Source organism: Salvelinus fontinalis, chromosome 31, assembly GCF_029448725.1.
Source record: "Salvelinus fontinalis isolate EN_2023a chromosome 31, ASM2944872v1, whole genome shotgun sequence".
In the NCBI taxonomy this organism is placed as follows: domain Eukaryota; kingdom Metazoa; phylum Chordata; class Actinopteri; order Salmoniformes; family Salmonidae; genus Salvelinus; species Salvelinus fontinalis.
The window spans coordinates 49,462,031-49,481,716 of NC_074695.1; the positions used below are offsets into that span (position 1 = coordinate 49,462,031).

General features: G+C 44.0%; 1 protein-coding gene across 4 annotated transcripts in view; it reads right to left on the reverse strand.

The window, feature by feature from the left end:
• Positions 1–19,686, reverse strand: part of LOC129830464 (metabotropic glutamate receptor 7-like) — a 129,327-nt gene that overhangs the window by 5,543 nt on the left and 104,098 nt on the right. For 3 of the 4 annotated variants that reach the window (XM_055893068.1, XM_055893067.1, XM_055893069.1), the window contains 2 exons: positions 17,337–17,476; positions 10,798–11,733 (listed from right to left, as the gene is read on the reverse strand). In XM_055893068.1, coding sequence (XP_055749043.1) covers positions 10,798–11,733; positions 17,337–17,476 — 1,076 coding nt within the window. The remainder of the gene's footprint in view (positions 1–10,797; positions 11,734–17,336; positions 17,477–19,686) is intronic. The other variant, XM_055893070.1, reaches the window with a different exon arrangement.

Here is a 19,686-nt window from a genome sequence, read left to right on the forward strand (position 1 = left end):
TTCTCCATTGGTGGTTCTATGTTTGCGTTCTGATGCTGTGGGGGAAAAGATACCACTTGTACTCCCACCATTCGTACTCCTGTAGCATTTATGAGGCACTTACTATCCATAGTGTATGTAGCAGCAGTAACTGAGCAGTTGGCTGTGTCTTAATTGGCATGATTCACTCATTGCCTCTCCACTGCAGCACACACACACACACACACACACACGATAATATACGCACTATACATACACATGGATTTAGTACGGTAGATATGTGGTAGTGGTGGAGTAGGGGCCTGAGTGTGTTGTGAAATCTGTGAATGTATTGTAATGTTTTTAAAATTGTATAAACTGCCTTAATTTTGCTGGACCCCAGGAAGAGTAGCTACTGCTTTGGCAGCAGCTAATGGGAATCCATAATAAATACAAATACAAATACACTGCGATAGCTGATGTATATTGAGCTTTTTGGCTCAAAATAGTGGGTTCTATATGCCCTTATACGACTTCCTTCCTTCACCTTACTCTTTGGAGACCATTGACCAGAAAGAACTGAATTAGCTAATTTAACTCTATCTAGCACCTTCAGATTAGTCATTGGACTGGCATAGGTCTGACTGATGTATTTAAAGCTTCTTGACACTAGGGGGGCACCATTTCGACTTTGTAATATTTAGTTCCCAATATTAAACTGCCTCGTACTCAATTCTTGCTCGTACAATATGCATATTATTATTACTATTGGATAGAAAACACTCTCTAGTTTCTAAAACCGTTTGAATTATTTCTCTGAGTGAAACAGAACTCATTCTGCAGCACATTTCCTGTCATGGAGTGAGATTTCAGAAATCGAGGTCCCTGTTCTGAGGCCAGTTTATAAGTCCCCATGTAAGCCATCGGTACATTTAAAGTCCAATGCAGCTGTTTTTATCTCAATATCCAATACCTTCTAGGTAACAATTAAGTACTTTAATGTGATTGTTTTCAATAATAATTGTCAAAAAGAAACAAAAAAAGCTTCTTAGCAAAAAGCTATTTCTCATACAATAATTTTGCTAGGACTGTCTGGGAGTGGTCTGAATGAGGGGCCTAATTGGAGGCACCTACTGGTAACCTGAAAACTAGCTGTTATTGGCAGGGAGGAGGCAAACACTATTTGTTATTGGTCTATTAACTTATACTGCCTGGTTATGTCGCCAGGCAGTCCAAAACCCCACCCATGGAAAACCTGATATTTCAGGTGGTCTTTTCATAATTTTCACAATTTGACAGTATTATTCCAACCTCAGTGTGGAAATAAACTCAGCAAAAAAGAAACGTCCTCTCACTGTCAACTGCGTTTATTTTCAGCAAACTTAACATGTGTAAGTATATAAAAAGATTCAACAACTGGCCTCTCGGCTGGGGCAGTGGTCTAAGGCACTGCAACGCAGTGCTATCTGTGCCACCAGAGACTCTGGGTTTGAGCCCAGGCTCTGTCGCAGCCGGCCGTGACCGGGAGGTCCATGGGGTGACGCACAATTGGCCTTGCGTCATCCGGGTTAGGGAGGGTTTGGCCGGTAGGGATATCCTTGTCTCATTGCGCACTAGCGACTCCTGTGGCAGACCGGGCGCAGTGCACGCTGACCAGGTCGCTAGGTGTACAGTGTTTCCTCTGACACATTGGTGCGGCTGGCTTCCGGGTTGGATGCGCGCTGTGTTAAGAAGCAGTGTGGCTTGGTTGGGTTGTGTTTCGGAGGACGCATGGCTCTCGACCTTCGTCTCTCCCGAGCCCGTACAGGAGTTGTAGCGATGAGACAAGACAGTAACTACTAAAAATTGGATACCACAAAAAAGGGGGTAGAAAAATAAAAGATTCAACAACTGAGACATAAACTGAACAAGTTCCACAGACATGTGACTAACAGAAATGGAATAATGTGTCCCTGAACAAAGGGGGGTCAAAATCAAAACTAACAGTCAGAATCTGGTGTGGCCACCAGCTGCATTAAGTACTGTAGTGCATCTCTTCCTCATGGTCTGCACCAGATTTGCCAGTTCTTACTGTGAGATGTTACCCCACTCTTCCACCAAGGCACCTGCAAGTTCCCGGACATTTCTGGGTGGGAATGGCCCTCACCCTTTGATCCAACAGGTCCCAGACGTGCTCAATGTGATTCAGATCCGGGCTATTTGCTGGCCATGGCAGAACACTGACATTTCTGTCTTGCAGGAAATCATGCACAGAATGAGCAGTATGGCTGGTGGCATTGTCATGCTGGAAGGTCATGTCAGGATGAGCCTGCAGGAAGGGTACCACATGAGGGAGGAGGATGTCTTCCCTGTAACACAGGTGCTGTGATGCTGTGACACACCGCCCCAGACCATGATGGACCCTCCAACTCCAAATCGATCCCGCTCCAGAGTACAGGCCTCGGTGTAACGCTCCTTCGAGGATAAACGTGAATCCGACCATCACCCATGGTGAAACAAAACCGCGACTTGTCAGTGAAGAGCACTTTTTGCCAGTCCTGTCTGGTCCTGCGACGGTGGGTTTGTGCCCATAGGCGACGTTGTTGCCGGTGATGTCTGGTGAGGACCTGCCTACAGGCTTACAAGCCCTAAGTCCAGCCTCTCTCAGCCTATTGCGGACAGTCTGAGCACTGATGGAGGGATTGTGCGTTCCCGGTGTAACTCAGGCAGTTGTTGTTGCCATCCTGTACCTGTCCCGCAGGTGTGATATTCAGATGTATCAATCTTGTTACACGTTTTCTGCCACTGCGAGGACAATCAGTTGTCCGTCCTGTCTCCTTATAGCGCTGTCTTAGGCGTCTCACAGTACGGACATTGCAATTTATTGCCCTGGCCACATCTGCATTCCTCATGCCTCCTTGCAGCATGCCTAAGGCACGTTCACACAGATGAGCAGGGACCCTGGGCATCTTTCTTTTGGTGTTTATCAGAGTCAGTAGAAAAGCCTCTTCAGTGTCCTAAGTTTTCATAACTGTGACCTTAATTGCCTATCGTCTGTAAGCTGTTAGTGTCTTAACGACCGTTCCACGGGTGCATGTTCAATAATTGTTTATGGTTCATTGAACAAACATGGGAAACAGTGTTTAAACCCTTTACAATGAAGATCTGTGAAGTTATTTGGATTTTTACGAATTATTTTTGAAAGAAAGGGTCCTGAAAAACGGACGTTTATATATAAAACACAGAAAAATCATGATTTTGACTGCACTGCCCCTTTAAGAAGATTAAGCTACATAAACACATATTAGGCTTGCCTTTTTCAAGCAACAGTCAAAGACCAAAGACATGTACTGTAGTGGGTGGTTCAGGATTATTTCGCAAAATCATCACGTTGCTCATGTTTGTCAGAATTGTATAAAGTTTTTTAAACTTACGTAACACCATTTATACTTAAATTTTTAAACACTCTGGGCTATATCTTGGGTTTGTTCTGAATTATGTAACCCTATTCTTAAAAGGCAATCATCCTTCAATCAGCCATGTGGTTCACAGACCCACAAGAGGTCCTTCAAGAGTCTTAGATTAGGCTGAAAAACATTAGAGGGGGTATCTCTGTGTTTGAAGTCCACCAAAAGCTACTCAAAACTGAGCTATGACACTTGAGAGTGAAATGACACTCTTGTACCTTTTCTGACTACCTGTAGCAAAGAGGATACAGTTGTAAAGGTCTGCATGGTAGGACAACTCTGAATCGGTTGGAGAGAAAATGTCACCATTTGCATAGTGTTTTCCACAGTAAATAGCACCAGCCATAGTAATGCCTTGCACACAATCTACAGAGAGACATTTACATGCCAGTCATGCCATCTGATCTCCGCAACTCATTCAAATACCAATATCATCAACATGCCAATAGCTTCTAGTATTGCCTCTCCTCTTTTGCTCTCTCTCCCTCGTTCACACTGTTTATCTCTCTCTCCTCTCTCCTTTGCACACTCTCTCCCTCTCGATCTTTCCCCTTCCTCTCTCTCCCTCTCTCTATCTCTCTGCGGAGAAACATCAGAGCAAGAGATCTGGCTCACCATGCATTAATAACCATATGAATACCATGATGCTCATATCAAGCTCTTTTCAGCGCGTGCCTTTCCGCACCATTGTAAACAGAAGAGAATGGAATTCTGGATTGCTGTCAATTTACAGCGCGTGTGATTGGTTTTATAATATCTCATCACCAGAGGATCTCCACCCCTCGCTATGCTTCCATGTTTGGTATCCATAGCAGGACCACCACCATCACCACCATATAGCTTGGTCAAAGCTACTAAAACACTGCTAAAATAAGCTTGTAATGAGATTATCTACTGCAATGCTGACCATGTCAAAATAGATTTATTGACTATGTAAGAGACTACATTTTTATACTGTACAGTAGCCCACAAGAAGTTTAAGAGTCATACACACACAGACGCATGCATGCACATGCACAAACGAGCACACACGCACATACATGCACGCACGCACGCACGCACGCACGCGCACACACACACACAAGTCACGCACGCACACATTAACACAATTTTGGTCGTTAGCTGTCCTAGCTGCTGTCACACAGACAGGGTTTTTCAGAGTGCTTCAGTGGGAGCTTGACCCAAATTCGCATTCCCTCTCACCCACCACATGAATGTTTAGCTTGTCACAGAGCATTTATAATGAATTCCTGTTGCTTTAACATAAATAAATACATGAATTCAATTTCCCAACTGCTTGGCAACTCTCTATTTATAGCTGCAGTAACGATTTATTAAGATTCAGGAATCAAATGATTGAGCCTGAGTTTTACCATCTCAATCACGAGCATCGCCAAATGCCAACATCCAGATAACAGGGAACCAAACCACCAACCGCCTTCTATCTACCCAGACGAAAAACTGATGAAAGGTTTTTAGATAATTAAATCCACTAGGGATGTACTTACAGCCCAGGCAATTTTGTCTAGTATAAAATGTGGATTATAAATGCACACAGCGATAAAGACACCATTCAGAAAAGTGACAATTAGGATGCTCTCCTGCCCTGGTGGAGAAAGCCTTCAATAATGGATCTAGGGGATTTGCATTCTCCTCTCATCTACCTGCAAGTCTCTTGTTGTTTTGGGTGGCCTACTTTCCCAGCCTGGCTCAGCTTAGCCAGTTCAGGAAGAAGTGTTGTCTGCGTGCTGCTCTGGGGATCCGCGTCTCCCGAACTGCTTATGAATGGGCTTCTCATAAACTATCTAATTGGATGTCACTCACCTGCTGCAAATGTTCATGCCTGGGCTGGGCTGGTGTAGATGTACTCAGCTTATTATATCCTTTAAGGTTACCCTCTTGGCCTGGTGCTTTCTTGTTAAAAAGATATCCCCCCTTTCAGAAGACGTTCTCAATCTCTAACCACTAAAATAAGGATGAGGCTTAACTTAATGCCCCTGGTTCCCACAGTTCTCCTTCTGTTGATTGTAAAGCTTTGATGAGCATTGCATGTTGTTTGAGGTTCCATGTGTGGAATCCCAGGCAGACACAGTCAGTAGGCATCCAGAGTATCAATTCAGGAAGGCAGAGCGCCTTTAACAAAGAAAATGTCAAGTCTAACTCTTGTCAAATAAAGTTATTTGCTGAAATACAAGCGGATTGGGAGATGCAACTGCAGAAGATGCTATTTTTCCGCCCCCTTAAAAGTTAAAGGAGGAAATGCTTCTTGCCAGACATCTTTAACCCCGGGAAATCTAACTTGGCAGCTCGACTTTAAGAAGTTCAGATAAGCACAAGTGCCATCTTACAAGACTTTAAGTGTTTGTAAGACATGTGTTGAGGTATAAAAGCTTGGTTTAACACGAGTTTCCCTTTCCGGGTGTGGTTAACTCTTGTGGAAGTTTCTATACTTTCAGGGAAAAGTTTGGTTGTGTGATGTTTGATGTCAGAAGTCAACACAGAGTTCTTCACAAAGGTGGTTTTCACTTGGTCAAATGTAATGAATGATACACAGTTAGAGATTACTTAGAGATTCTTTAAACATTCTAATAAAATAGGTAAACCTGGAACCTGAAACCTGATCACTCCAGAATGTTTTACATTTTTGTAAAAAAACAGCTGACAATGACAGTAATACCCACATTTTCCAATGTTATTTGCGTCTTTGCTTTAATTAAACACAGGTACACATGCTTATTACAGAATTATTCACAATCCCTTACATGTACAGTGCATTCAGAAGGTATTCAGACACCTTGACTTTTTCCACATTTTGTTACATTTACAGACCTATTCTACATTTTTTTACTTATCAATCTACACACAATACCCTAAAATGACAAAGGGAATACAGGTTTTTATACATTTTTGCAAATGTATTAAAAATAAAAACAGAAATACCTTATTTACTTAAGTATTCAGACCGTTTTCTATGAGACTCGAAATTGAGCTCAAGTGCATCCTGTTTCCATTGATCATCCTTGAGATGTTTCTACAACTTTTTTGGAGTCCACTTGTGGTAAATTCAATTGATTAGACATGATTTTGAAAGGCACACACTTGTCTAAATAAGATCCCAGAGTTAACATTGAATGTCAGAGCAAAAACCAAGCTAGAGATCAAAGGAATTGTCCGAAGAGCTCCGAGACAGGATTGTGTCGAGTCACAGACCTGGGGAAGGGTACCAAACATTTATGCAGCATTGACGGTCTGCAAGAAGACAGTGGCCTCATTCATAAATTGAAAAAGTTTGGAACCACCAAGGTTCTTCCTAGAGCTGCCCGCCCGGCCAAACTGAGCAATGGGGAGAGAAAGGCCTGAAGGGCAACAATCTCTGCATCACTCCACCAGTCAGGCCTTTATGGGAGAGGGGCCAGACGAAAGCACCTCCTCAGTAAAAGTCACATGACAGCCCGCTTGGTTTGCCAAAAGCCACTTAAAGGACTCACCGACCGATGAGAAACAAGATTCTCTGATCTGATGAAACCAAGATTGAACACTTTGGCCTGAATGCCAAGCGTCTCGCTTGGAGAAAACCTGGCACCATCCCTACAGTGAAGCATGGTGGTGGCAGCATCATGCTGTGGGGTTGTTTTTCAGTGGCAGAGACTGGGGGACTAGTCAGGATCGAGGGAACGATGAGCAGAGTAAAGTACAGAGAGATCCTTGATGTAAACCTGCTCCAGAGTGCTCAGGACCTTAGCCTGTTTGGGCTTCAAGGGGCAGTATTTAGTAGCCAGATAAAAGGTGCCCATTTCAAACGGCCTCGTACTCAATTCTTGCTCGTACAATATGCATATTATTATTACTATTGGATAGAAAACACTCTCTAGTTTCTAAAACCGTTTGAATTATTTCTCTGAGTGAAACAGAACTCATTCTGCAGCACACTTCCTGACCAGGAAGTGGAAAGTCTGAAATCGAGGCTCTGTTCTTCTTCCTGCCTATAAATGGGCACGAGACCTATTAGTATACATGCCGTCATACACCTTCCCCTGGGTGTCAAGAGGCTGTGAGAGAAGAAATGAGGTGATTATCTTGGTCTGAGATGGAACACATCATCTTGGAATGACGTGTCCACCATTTTCGGTATTCTGAAGAGCGCGAGGTGGACAGTGGGATTGCCTTTTGTTTAGCTGCCGTTATAGGCGACTACTATCTCCGGCTTTGATTTTATTTGATACATGTCACCATATCATCGTAAAGTATGTTTTTTCAATATAGTTTCATCAGATTATTGAACATTTTTCGGGAGTTTTGCCGTGTTCCGTTCTCTTCCATTTGTTGACATGGAGAGCGTCGTGCCACTTGGCTAGTGTGCTTGCTAAATGAAGAGGGAAAGTTGCCGTTCTAAATCCAAACAACGATTGTTCTGGACAAAGGACACCTTGTCCAACATTCTGATGGAAGATCAGCAAAAGTAAGAAACATTTTATGATGCTATTTCATATATCTGTCGTAGATGTGAACTAGTCGTCGGCGCCCAAGTGTTTCTGGCTATTGTGGTAAGCTAATATAACGCTACATTTTCTTTTCGCTGTAAAACACTTAATAAATCGGAAATATTGTCTGGAATCACAAGATGCCTGTCTTTCATTTGCTGTACACTATGCATTTTTCAGAAATGTTTTATGATGAGTAATTAGGTATTTGACGTTGGTGTCTGTAATTATTATGGCTGCTTTCGGTGCAATTTCTGATTGTAGCTGCAATGTAAACTATGATTTATACCTGAAATATGCACATTTTTCTAACAAAACATATGCTATACAATAAATATGTTATCAGACTGTCATCTGATGAAGTTGTTTCTTGGTTAGTGGCTATTTATATCTTTATTTGGTCGAATTTGTGATAGCTACTGATGGAGTAAAAAACTGGTGGAGTAAAAAAAGTGGTGTCTTTTGCTAACGTGGTTAGCTAATAGATTTACATATTGTGTCTTCCCTGTAAAACATTTTAAAAATCGGACATGTTGGCTGGATTCACAAGATGTGTTCCTTTCATATGCTGTATTGGACTTGTTAATGTGTGAAAGTTAAATATTTAAAAATATATATCTTTTGAATTTCGCGCCCTGCACTTGAAGTGGCTGTTGTCATAAGTGTACCGACGCCGGGCTGCAGCCATAAGAAGTTAAACTGGGGCGAAGGTTCACCTTCCAACAGAATAATGACCCTAAGCACACAGCCAAAACAATGCAGGAGTGGCTTCTGTACAAGTCTCTGAATGTCCTTGAGTAGCCCATCCAAAGCCCTAACATCTCTGGAGAGGCCTGAAAATAGCTGTGCAGCGACGCTCCCCATCCAACCTGACAGAGCTTTAGAGGATCTACAGAGAAGAATGGGAGAAACTCCCCAAATACAGGTGTGCCAAGCTTGTAGCTTCATACCCAAGAAGACTCTAGGCTGTAATCGCTGCCAAAGGAGCTTCAACAAATTACTGAGTAAACGGTCATGTAAATGTCATATTTCTGTTAGAATTTTTATAAATTTGCAAACATTTCTTAAAACCTGTTTATGCTTAGTCATTATGGGGTATTGTGTGCAGATTGATGAAGAAAAAAACCAATTTCATCTATTTTAGAATAAGGTTGTAACCTAACGAACTGTGGAAAAAGTCAAGGGGCCTGAATACTTTCCAAATGCACTGTAGCTCTATTCCAACAGTACTGTTGGATTATTCCGCATTCCTAGTGAGTGGAAAGCAGAGGAACATTAAGGATTTGGAAGCTGGTGATTCTCACAGTCATTAGCCTGTATGCTGACTGACGAGTGGCTGACTGAGCGACAGCAGGTGTAGATGGGGGCAAAGACCGCTGTGTGATCTTTTGTTGCCGTGTGTACATGGCTTCACACAACATGGGTTTGGGTGTGGGGTAGACACAGGTGCGAAAAACAAGGGCAGGCATCGGAGAGGCGCGGAGCTGCGGAGAATTCAGTCAACACGCAATAGAACTTTGGCTGTGCGATCAAAGCAAGATACAATAACATAAGGTCAACTGGATATCTCAATCTTAGGCTCAATATTAGGAGTTGCCTGGTATCGTATCGCCGCCATGTTGCGACACATCTTTAGATAATCGGAGTCGCTGAATGTCCAAGATAAATCTAAATCAAACGGGGGCTTTTCAGTCGAAAGCAACAAGCGCAAGGTCATTTTGAGATAAGGAGCCTGGTCAAATACAGCAATCAGTCCCTGTCCGCAAAGCAAACACACACAGATATGTACATGCGCAGATGTACACACAAACACACACAAACACAAACACTTAAGGGGTAATGGAGGAGTCCCTGTAAACACCACTCCTCCCTATCTGCTGAAGGCCACAGGAGTGGGCCTAACAATAACCTCCCATCAAGAGGCTAGCACTTTCTTTGTGGCTTAGGAGTATGTAAGACGATAGCCAGTGTTCTGTAAGAGTTAACTGCATGAAGATAGACAAACACATCACAGGTTCTCTAGTCACTGGGCGTAACATAATGAACTCCTAATCGCTTCTGAGAGTGTAATTTATCTATGAAATCAGAGGCAAATTGACGAGGAAAATAATATTGGGATCTCTCTCTTCCCGTAGCCTAGCAGGAAGGATATTGAACGGTGCGGCTCTTTAAAAAGGTTAGGAGTAACACTTTCCTGTCGATGTCGATATTCTGTCAGTGGAAAACATCCACTCAGCTACATTATGTAGCCTGCCAAGCATCACACGCAGCTCATGAATAGCTCATGAATAGAGCAGATAAATGCGTCTGTATTCTGACCAATACTGTTCAGATAAGCAACGACTAGCACAGGGAGACAGGATTCTCAATCAACTCCAGTAGCTGCTGATGTCAAGTGCATTTCTAAAGTGCACCTTGTCAAGGAAGTGAGTGTCTTGAGTCAGACGACTTATCCCCTTTCTCTTCTCCTCCTCCTCCTATTCCACCTACTCCTCCACCTCCTCCTCCACCTCCTCTTCCTCCGCAGGATGAGGCATAATAGTGTTGAGCCCCAGGCGTGAGAGCTAAGATAATTACTACCCCTCTCTTTTCCATGCTCTCCTCAGGCATCTCACAGCATTCATCTTCTTAGAATGCCCCCCTCCCCCTTTACAATGCCTATTTACGTCTCCTGCGGTCCTTGTGTGTGTGTTTTTTTTTTGTGTACATCTAAGCCATATGAATTTGAAATCAAAAGAAAATGAGCCTTGAACACACACAGCCACTGTGTGTGTGCGTTTGCTTATGTGCGTGTCTGTTTTTGCATCTCTATGCGTGTGTCAGTGTCAGTGGGTGTGTTTGTATGAGACAAAACACAGGCTGGAAGGAGCGGAAGTAGCGCAGGCGGAGAGAGGGAGAGAGGGTTGACTCACCTTCTCTGCAGATTGGGCCGTGCCAAAGAAGATGGGAATGAAGGCCAGCCACACAATACATGTGGTGTACATGGTGAAGCCGATGGGCTTGGCCTCGTTGAAGTCCTCTGGCACGTCCCGGGTTTTGATGGCGTAGATGGTACATGTGACCATCAGAAGGATGCTGTAGCCCAGCGAACAGATCATCTGCAGGTCCGTGATGTCACACTTCAGCACGCCACGCGCCAGGTTGGGGTTCATGGTCTTTTGCTCGTCGTAGTCGATGATGATGTTGGGCGGGTCCACGGCGAACCAGATGAGCACGCCCAGCAGCTGCAGGCAGATGAGGGAGGAGGTGATAGCGATCTGGGAGGTGGGGCTGATGAAACGGGGGGCGGTCACCGTCTGCTTGCCTTGCTCAAAGATCCGGTAGATGCGGTTGGTCTTGGTGAGCAGTGCGGCGTAGCTGATGCACATCCCCAGGCCCAAGAAGATTCTCCGGAAGGAGCACACGCCCACGTCGGGCTTGGCGATCATCAGGAAGGTGATGATGTAGCACAGGAAGATGCCCGTCAGCAGCACATAGCTCAGCTCGCGGCCCGATGCCCGCACAATAGGTGTGTCGTTGTAGCGTACGAACGTTGCCATGACGAAGACGGTGGCGATGATGCCCAGCATGGCGAGGAAGACGGGAATGACTGCCCAGGGGGAGTGCCACTCCAGCTTGACGACGGGGATAGGTTGGCAGGTCGTCCGGTTTGGGTCGGGCCTCATGTCGTAGGAGCACAGGCGGCACAATGTCTCATCATATTGGTACTGGTAGCCATCACACAGCTCACAGTGCCAGCAGCATGGCATGCCCTTTACCCTCTTCTTCCTCTCACCTGTCTTACAGGGCAGACTGCACACAGAGATAGGGACATCCGGCTTCCCTTCTGGCCACTGCATCTCCTCGAGCTGAGAGAAAGAGAGAGGACACAGGCCACGGGGTGAGAGGGAGATAAGCAGTGGAGGTAGCACTTCAGATAAGAGGGCTAGTCGATAGGGATGAAGCGGTTTACAGCTACCTGACAGGCAAATGGGCCTGGACTTGGTGTGTGCATACAGGATGAGGTACATGTCTTGTGTCACACCATGTCTTACTGGCTAACTCGCTACTACTGCAGCAAGCACAATGCTCTAAATGACACTTAATATAACCTCCACTGAGTTGTTGCTGCGGAGAATACAATATCTCTTTCATCAATTATTTTAAGTATTTCCAATCATAAGAACGCTAAGAATAACAAAAATAAGCCAATATACGTTCAAGTAACATTGCAAAAATCAGACATTTTCTGTCCTAAAATGATGCAGAAAAATTAATCCATGCTTTTGTTATTTCTAGGTTAGACTACTGCAATGCTCTACTTTCCGGCTACCCGGATAAAGCACTAAATAAACTTCAGTTAGTGCTAAATACGGCTGTTAGAATCCTGACTAGAACCCCAAAATTTGATCATATTACTCCAGTGCTAGCCTCCCTACACTGGCTTCCTGTTAAGGCAAGGGCTGATTTCAAGGTTTTACTGTTAACCTACAAAGTGTTACATGGGCTTGCTCCTACGAATATTTCCGAGTTGGTCCTGCCGTACATACCTACACGTACGCTATGGTCACAAGACGTAGGCCTCCTAATTGCCCCTAGAATTTCTATGCAAACAGCTGGAGGCAGGGCTTTCTCCTATAGAGCTCATTTTGTATAGGATGGTCTTGCCTACCCATGTGAGAGACGCAGACTCGGCCTCAACTTTTAAGTCTTTATTGAAGACTCATCTCTTCAGTAGGTCCTATGATTGAGTGTAGTCTGGCCCAGGAGTGTGAAGGTGAACGGATAGGCTCTGGAGCAAAGAACCGCCCTTGCTGTCTCTGTCTGGCCGGTTCCCCTCTCTCCACTGTGATTCTCTGCCTCTAACCCTATTACAGGGGCCGAGTCACTGGCTTACTGGTGCTCTTTCATGCCATCCCTAGGAGGGGTGCGTCACTTGAGTGGGTTGAGTCACTGACGTGATCTTCCTGTCTGGGTCGGCGCCCCCCCTTGGGTTGTGCCGTGGCGGAGATCTTTGTGGGCTATACTCGGCCTTGTCTCAGGATGGTAAGTTGGTGGTTGAAGGTATCCCTCTAGTGGTGTGGGGGCTGTGCCTTGGCAAAGTGGGTGGGGTTATATCCTTCCTGTTTGGCCCTGTCCGGGGGTGTCATTGGATGGGGCCACAGTGTTTCCTGACCCCTCCTGTCTCAGCCTCCAGTATTTATGCTGCATTAGTTTATGTGTCGAGGTGCTAGGGTCAGTTTGTTATATCTGGAGTACTTGTCCTGTCTTATCCGGTGTCCTGTGTGAATTTAAGTATGCTCTCTCCAATTCTCTCTTTCTTTCTCTCTCTCTCGGAGGACCTGAGCCCTAGGACCATGCCTCAGGACGACCTGACATGATGACTCCTTGCTGTCCCCAGTCCACCTGGCCGTGCTGCTGCTCCAGTTTCAACTGTTCTGCCTGCGGCTATGGAACCCTGACCTGTTCACCGGACGTACTACCTGTCCCAGACCTGCGGTTTTCAACTCTCTAGAGACAGCAGGAGCAGTAGAGATACTCTCAATGATTGGCTATGAAAGCCAACTGACATTTACTCCTGAGGTGCTGCACCCTCGACAACTATTGTGATTATTATTATTTGACCATTCTGGTCATTTATGACCATTTGAACATCTTGGCCATGTTCTGTTATGATCTCCACCTGGCACAGCCAGAAGAGGACTGGCCACCCGTCATAGCCTGGTTCCTCTCTAGGTTTCTTCCTAGGTTTTGGCCTTTCTAGGGAGTTTTTCCTAGCCACCGTGCTGCTGCTCTACACCTGCATTGCTTGCTGTTTTGGGGTTTTAGGCTGGGTTTCTGTACAGCACTTTGGAATATCAGCTGATGTACGAAGGGCTATATAAATACATTTGATTTGAAGTGTCCTATTCCGTATTTAAGAGTAATTGATATCACCATGGAGACAGCACTTGCATTTTTATTAAATACAATTAAAAGAGAGAAGCAATGAAATGCCAGACAAATGCAGTATGCTATGTGATTAATAAAGAGTGCAGAAGCCAGAGAGGTATGAAAAATAGGATTAGTTTAGGAGAATCAGATTTACCACCTTAAAAATGTCAATTCTACAACAGTTTTAAAGGGGGAATTTCTCTTCAGAATCGATATTTTGTCACAAAGATGTGGAGTCGACTACAGAGATAATTTAGAGAAGGTTACTGAATTGCTTAAAAGATACTGAGCCTCAACACTCATGTGGATTTCTTTGACGACAATGTTAGTTTAACCTTAAAGTCAGACTTGAGGTTAAACCTTAAAGTCAGTACAAGTCATCTTATCATAATGACACCGGAGGGAATGGCTGCCGTTTTATTGGCTCAACCAACTGTGCTATTTTGTTCGTTTTTTCGCATTGCTTGTACATAATGTTGCTGCTACCGTCTCTTATGACCGAAAAGAGATTCTGGACATCAGACCAGCGGTTACTCACCTCGAACTGGATGAAGAATTTTTCTTTAATGAGGTGGACGGGAAGTATATACTCCAAACACCCGAACAGGCCCTCATCCCCGTCATTCGCTGGAGAAAGAAACTGAGATTTCGATGAAAGAGATCGGGGTGCCTTGTGAGGATCAGACGACGAGTGGCTAATCTGCCTTTGCAATCAGTCCTGTAAGCTAACGTTCAATCCCTGGAAAATAAATGGGACGAACTGAAAGCACGTATATCTTACCAACGGGACATTAAAAACTTTCATATCTTATGTTTCAACGAGTCGTGGCTGAACAACGACATCAATGACATACAGCTGGCGGGTTATACACGATCGGCAGGATAGAACAGCAGCCTCTGGTAACGGGGCGAAAGCCTATGCATATTTGTAAACACCAGCTGGTGCACGATATCTAAGGAAGTCTCGAGGTTTTTCTCACCTGCGGTAGAGTATCTCATGATAAGCGGTAGACCACACTATCTACCTAGAGAGTTTTCATCTGTATTTTTTTTATAGCTGTCTATATACAACCACAGACCGATGCTGGCACTAAAACTGCACTCAATGAGCTGTATTCCGCCATTAGAAAACAAGAAACCGCTAATCCAGAGGCGGCGCTCCTAGTAGCCGGGGACTTTAATGCAGGGAAGCTTAAATCACTTTTACCTATTTTCTATCAGCACGTCAAATGTGCAACCAGAGGGGGAAAAACTCTAGACCACCTTTACTCCACACACAGAGACGCGTACAAAGCTCTCCCTCGCCCTTCATTTGGCAAATCTGACCATAAATCCTGATTACCAGCAAAAATTAAAGCAGGAAGCACCAGTGACTCGGTCAATAAAAAATGTGGTCAGATGAAGCAGATGCTAAACTACAGGACTATTTTGATAGCACAGACTGGAATATGTTCACGGGATTCAATGGAGGACCGAGCACACCCCCATTGTCTTCCACCAGGGATGTAGTGGAGCAGGTGGAGAGCTTCACGTTCCTTGGCGTCCACATCACCAATAAACTAACATGGTCCAAGCACACCAAGACAGTCGTGAAGACTGAAAAGAGACTGAAAAGATTTGGCATGGGTCCTCAGATCCTCAAAAGATTTCACAGCTGCATCATCGAGAGCATCCTAACGGGCTGCATCACTGCCTGGTATGGCAACTGCTCGGCCTCCGACCACAAGGCACTACAGAGGGTAGTGCGAACGGCCCAGTACATCACTGGGGCCAAGCTTCCTGCCGTCCAGGACCTCTATACCAGGCAGTGTCAGAGGAAGGCCCTAAAAATTGTCAAAAGTCTCAGCCACCCTAGTCATAGACTGTTCTCTCTGCTACCGCACGGCAAGGAGTACGGGAGCGCCAAGTCTATGTCAAAGAGGCTTCTAAACAGCTTCTTCCCCCAAGCCATAAGACTCCTGAACATCTAATCAAATGGCTACCCAGACTATTTGCATTGCCCCCCCCCCCCTCTTCTACGATGCTGCTACTCTGTTATTATCTATGCATAGTCACTTTAATAACTCTACTAGCATGTACATATTACCTCAATTACCTCGACACCGGTGCCCCCTCACATTGACTCTGTACTGGTACCCCCTGTATATAGCACCGATATTGTTATTTTCTGCTCTGAAATTATTTGTTACTCTTATCTCTTACTTTTTGGGGGGTATTTTCTTAAAACGGCATTGTTGGTTGAGGGCTTGTAAGTAATCATTTGACTGTAAGGTCTACACCTGTTGTATTTGTATTCAAATACTTTTTGATTTGAAGTCATCTCGAAGAACTCTTCGTCATCCCACATCACAACTTGCAGAATTTCCCCCATCTCCTGGCTCCCAAAAACCAATGATTCTGTAAATTGCTCTGATAATAATCACATTAAAGTCTGTCCTGAGGTTTTAAGATGTTACACAACCAAAAACATTTCAGCTGTCTTAAAATCTACTCCTTTTGTCTGTACAATACCTTAGTGCGAGCCAAAACCTACGACAATCACAGTGTGTGAGCATTCCTGTACATGCTGCTCCCTCATGTCCTGCAGCTCACATGCACCTGTATGACAAATGTGTTGTCTCAACGCTGTCTCAGTGGATTATGATCCGCTATCAGTTATCTGTGCAGGGGCTGTGATTTGTTATGTGGACAACGTTACTCCCTGGAACAGTTCCTGATTAAACACTGACTCTCCGGCTGGAAACAGTAATGAGCCCAACACCACTGTTGCTATGGAGACCACAAAGCAAGATTTGTCACCTTGGACTGATACGGCTAATTCATTTTTTTTGGAAGGAGGGGTGGTTTGTTGGGTTTGTTGTTTGTCAGGGTGGATTTAAGTCACTTTTAGACACACATTTTGATGCAGCTCTTCATCAGAGATGACATTGTCAATATCATCTGTCTATTTCAGTAGACAGGTGTCAGTCTCTTCCCGCTTTAGACAACTTATCGTTGTCTTGCCAAAAAGCAACAGCTTCATTCTTAGGACTATAGGCTATTACCTTAATTTGATTTGACATTGCTCTTCCTAAACAAGTTTTGTACTAATTAGTGGCCAATCATTCACCGTTTTCTCAAGTGCCTCGTTTGCACTTACATTTCTCTGATAAAAAGGAAAAAGTCTCTGCACACTTTCAGTCTGATGCAAATTGCTTTAAATAGTAGCTGAGCTTTCAGCCAGTCGACCTTCATCAAAGCCTTCATCAAAGTATGCTCTGATGAAAGTCGACTGACTGAAAGCTTTGATACTATTTAAAGAAATGTGGATTTGACTGGAAATGTGCATCGACTTTTTCCTGTTTTGCCTTCTGCCTCCAGCACCTTCACAAATCTGCTTTGTTTATGTGGTAGATTCGGCCACTTACATTTTTCTAAAATGAATGAAATGTATCTCTACAGATCATAAATATAATAAAATAAGGCCATTATAAGTATTCTAATGATTCTTGGACCATGTATCCTTGGTCCAAGCCAAGATTACAGGCCTTAAACTTACCCTGAGTTGGAGTGTCTCCACCCACTGTCCGATGGGCCTGTACTCAGGAACACTGGAGTTGGTCATCTGAAACTGGAACAGGTCGTAGCGTCCCGGAGCGTCACCGTTTTTATTAAACATAACCGACGTGCCTGCACTACCTGCAGGAAGACAGAAGGAAGGAGCAAATTGAAAATTAATGTGTTCGTTTTTATATTGAGTACATATTTGTGCAAATAAATACATTACACATGCCCTTTTTATTTTAAGATTCAACCATTAAAGGCCTGTGGTTGGTCTTCATTGGGCCAACAGTACATACACCCCTGTGAGAGAAACATTGACCTTTAACCTAGTGTCCCTTGTTCTGTCGTTTACAAGCTATAAACGGTTCTGTGGACATCGAGGGCCACAGGGTGTGCTCATGTGCTAATGGCCTATTCATAATGACCATGACTCATATCCTGTCCCCATTAGAAGGCTAGCAAGTCAGCTAACTCCCTACTGACTGAGATGATTGCTCTGCTGTGAAAGAGTGTGTACTAAGGCAATCCAACACCACACCGCAGCCCTACATTTCACATCTGAGCACTTCAGCATCAGAGCTGTGTGATACATCATTAGGTCTATACGCAGCATCAATGAAGCAGTGTTCAGCTTTAGGTTATCCCATCTGTGCATTAGGAATATCATACGGTGCCCGTTCTTCAAGACGGATGCACATTTCCTCAGTTCAAAAGTAAACCATCTCAATTACACATGCTGAACAGGAGATGAAGCAAAGTAAGATAAATAGGTCAGCCAAAGCATCATACGGTCCCCATATGGTCGCAGTTTATAGCAAGGAGAGGACCGCAGGCTAATTAACTTACTGAAGGTCCTGGACACCTGCAACACAGTATTCGAGAAATGAAGTCTGTGGCCTGATTTGTGTGTGTGTGTGTGTATGTGTTTGTGAGTGTGTGTGTGCGTGTGTGTGTGTGTATGTGTTTGTGAGTGTATGTGTGTGTGTGTGTATAGTTTTGTAGGCTATCTATGTGCATGTGTATGTGTGTATGACCTCGCCATAATGAAGATGTGCGTGAGAACTTTCCGCAAAACCAACTAAGAAGAAATGTGTGGCCCTGCTTTTTTGATGTGACATGTACATATTACCTCAATTACCTCGACTAAACAGTGCCCCCACACATTGACTCTGTACCGGTACCCCCTGTATATGGCCTCGCTACTGTTATTTTACTGCTGCTCTTTAATTATTTGTTACTTTTATTTTAGATTTTTTTTACTTGACACATATTTTTCTTAAAACTGCATTGTTGGTTAAGGGCTTGTAAGTAAGCATTTCACTGTAAGTTCTACAGCTGTTATATGTCACATGCGCTGCATACAACATGCCTCGATGCCTCTCATCCTGCCATTGTAAGACGGACTATTACTTCGTCAGTTCAACAGTGAGTTAACCTTGGCAGTGCATATAATAACTCAAAGGCATAGTATACACCATTTCTAAAATCGTACGGGGACGGGGGGGGAACACGAATCAGATGTGGCATGGGAAATGACTGCAATAATAGTCCTGACTATAAAAAGTCTAAAAGGGGAATGACCAATAACACCTGTCCAAAATGGTTGTGGGGGACATGTTGCCTTTGTGTTTTGTGTAGGCCTTTGGCTTTGTTAGGTAGAGGCTGTACCCCAATTCTGAACACCATCCCTTTTAGTTTTTGTCAAGAGGGAATTTTAGTATCCTACACGGCAGTTTTTTTCAAGGACATTTGTCATTGAACATTCTACAAAAGAGCAAGGCCAAAGTCTCCCCTCTAGCAGCAAGAAACGAGATTATGGGGAGTAAAACCTCATTTAGATGCACCATACATACAGGAAGAGACCTAAAGTATACAGAAATCTCATGGGAGAACCGAATCTGCCACTCTATCAAAGTTTGTATGACCATCAAAGTCAACGAGTTGCTTTCGTTTTCTCCTTAAGTTTCCTGCGCATTAGTCACACAGAATATTAATGTGGCCATTTCCAAAGCTGTTGAAGATACTGAGTAGTGTAAGGTGTATTAGCAGAGCTCAAATGAGCTAATTCACTGAAACCACTCTGAATGTGTGTAGAATATTTCGCCGATAAGCAGTGGTTTGTGTCAAGGAAATGTATTGTCAGTTGTCATAAGCTAACATCAGCTGTCATAAATGTTTAGGACACCAATTGTGTCAGTATTATGTCATAATTATGTAGCCCTTAATAAGACAAAAGGCTCATGTAAAGTGTTACGCTACCCATAGTTGCACTAAACATACAGTACCAGTCAAAAGTTTGGAAACACCTACTCATTTGCATTCTCTCAACCAGTTTCATGAGGTAG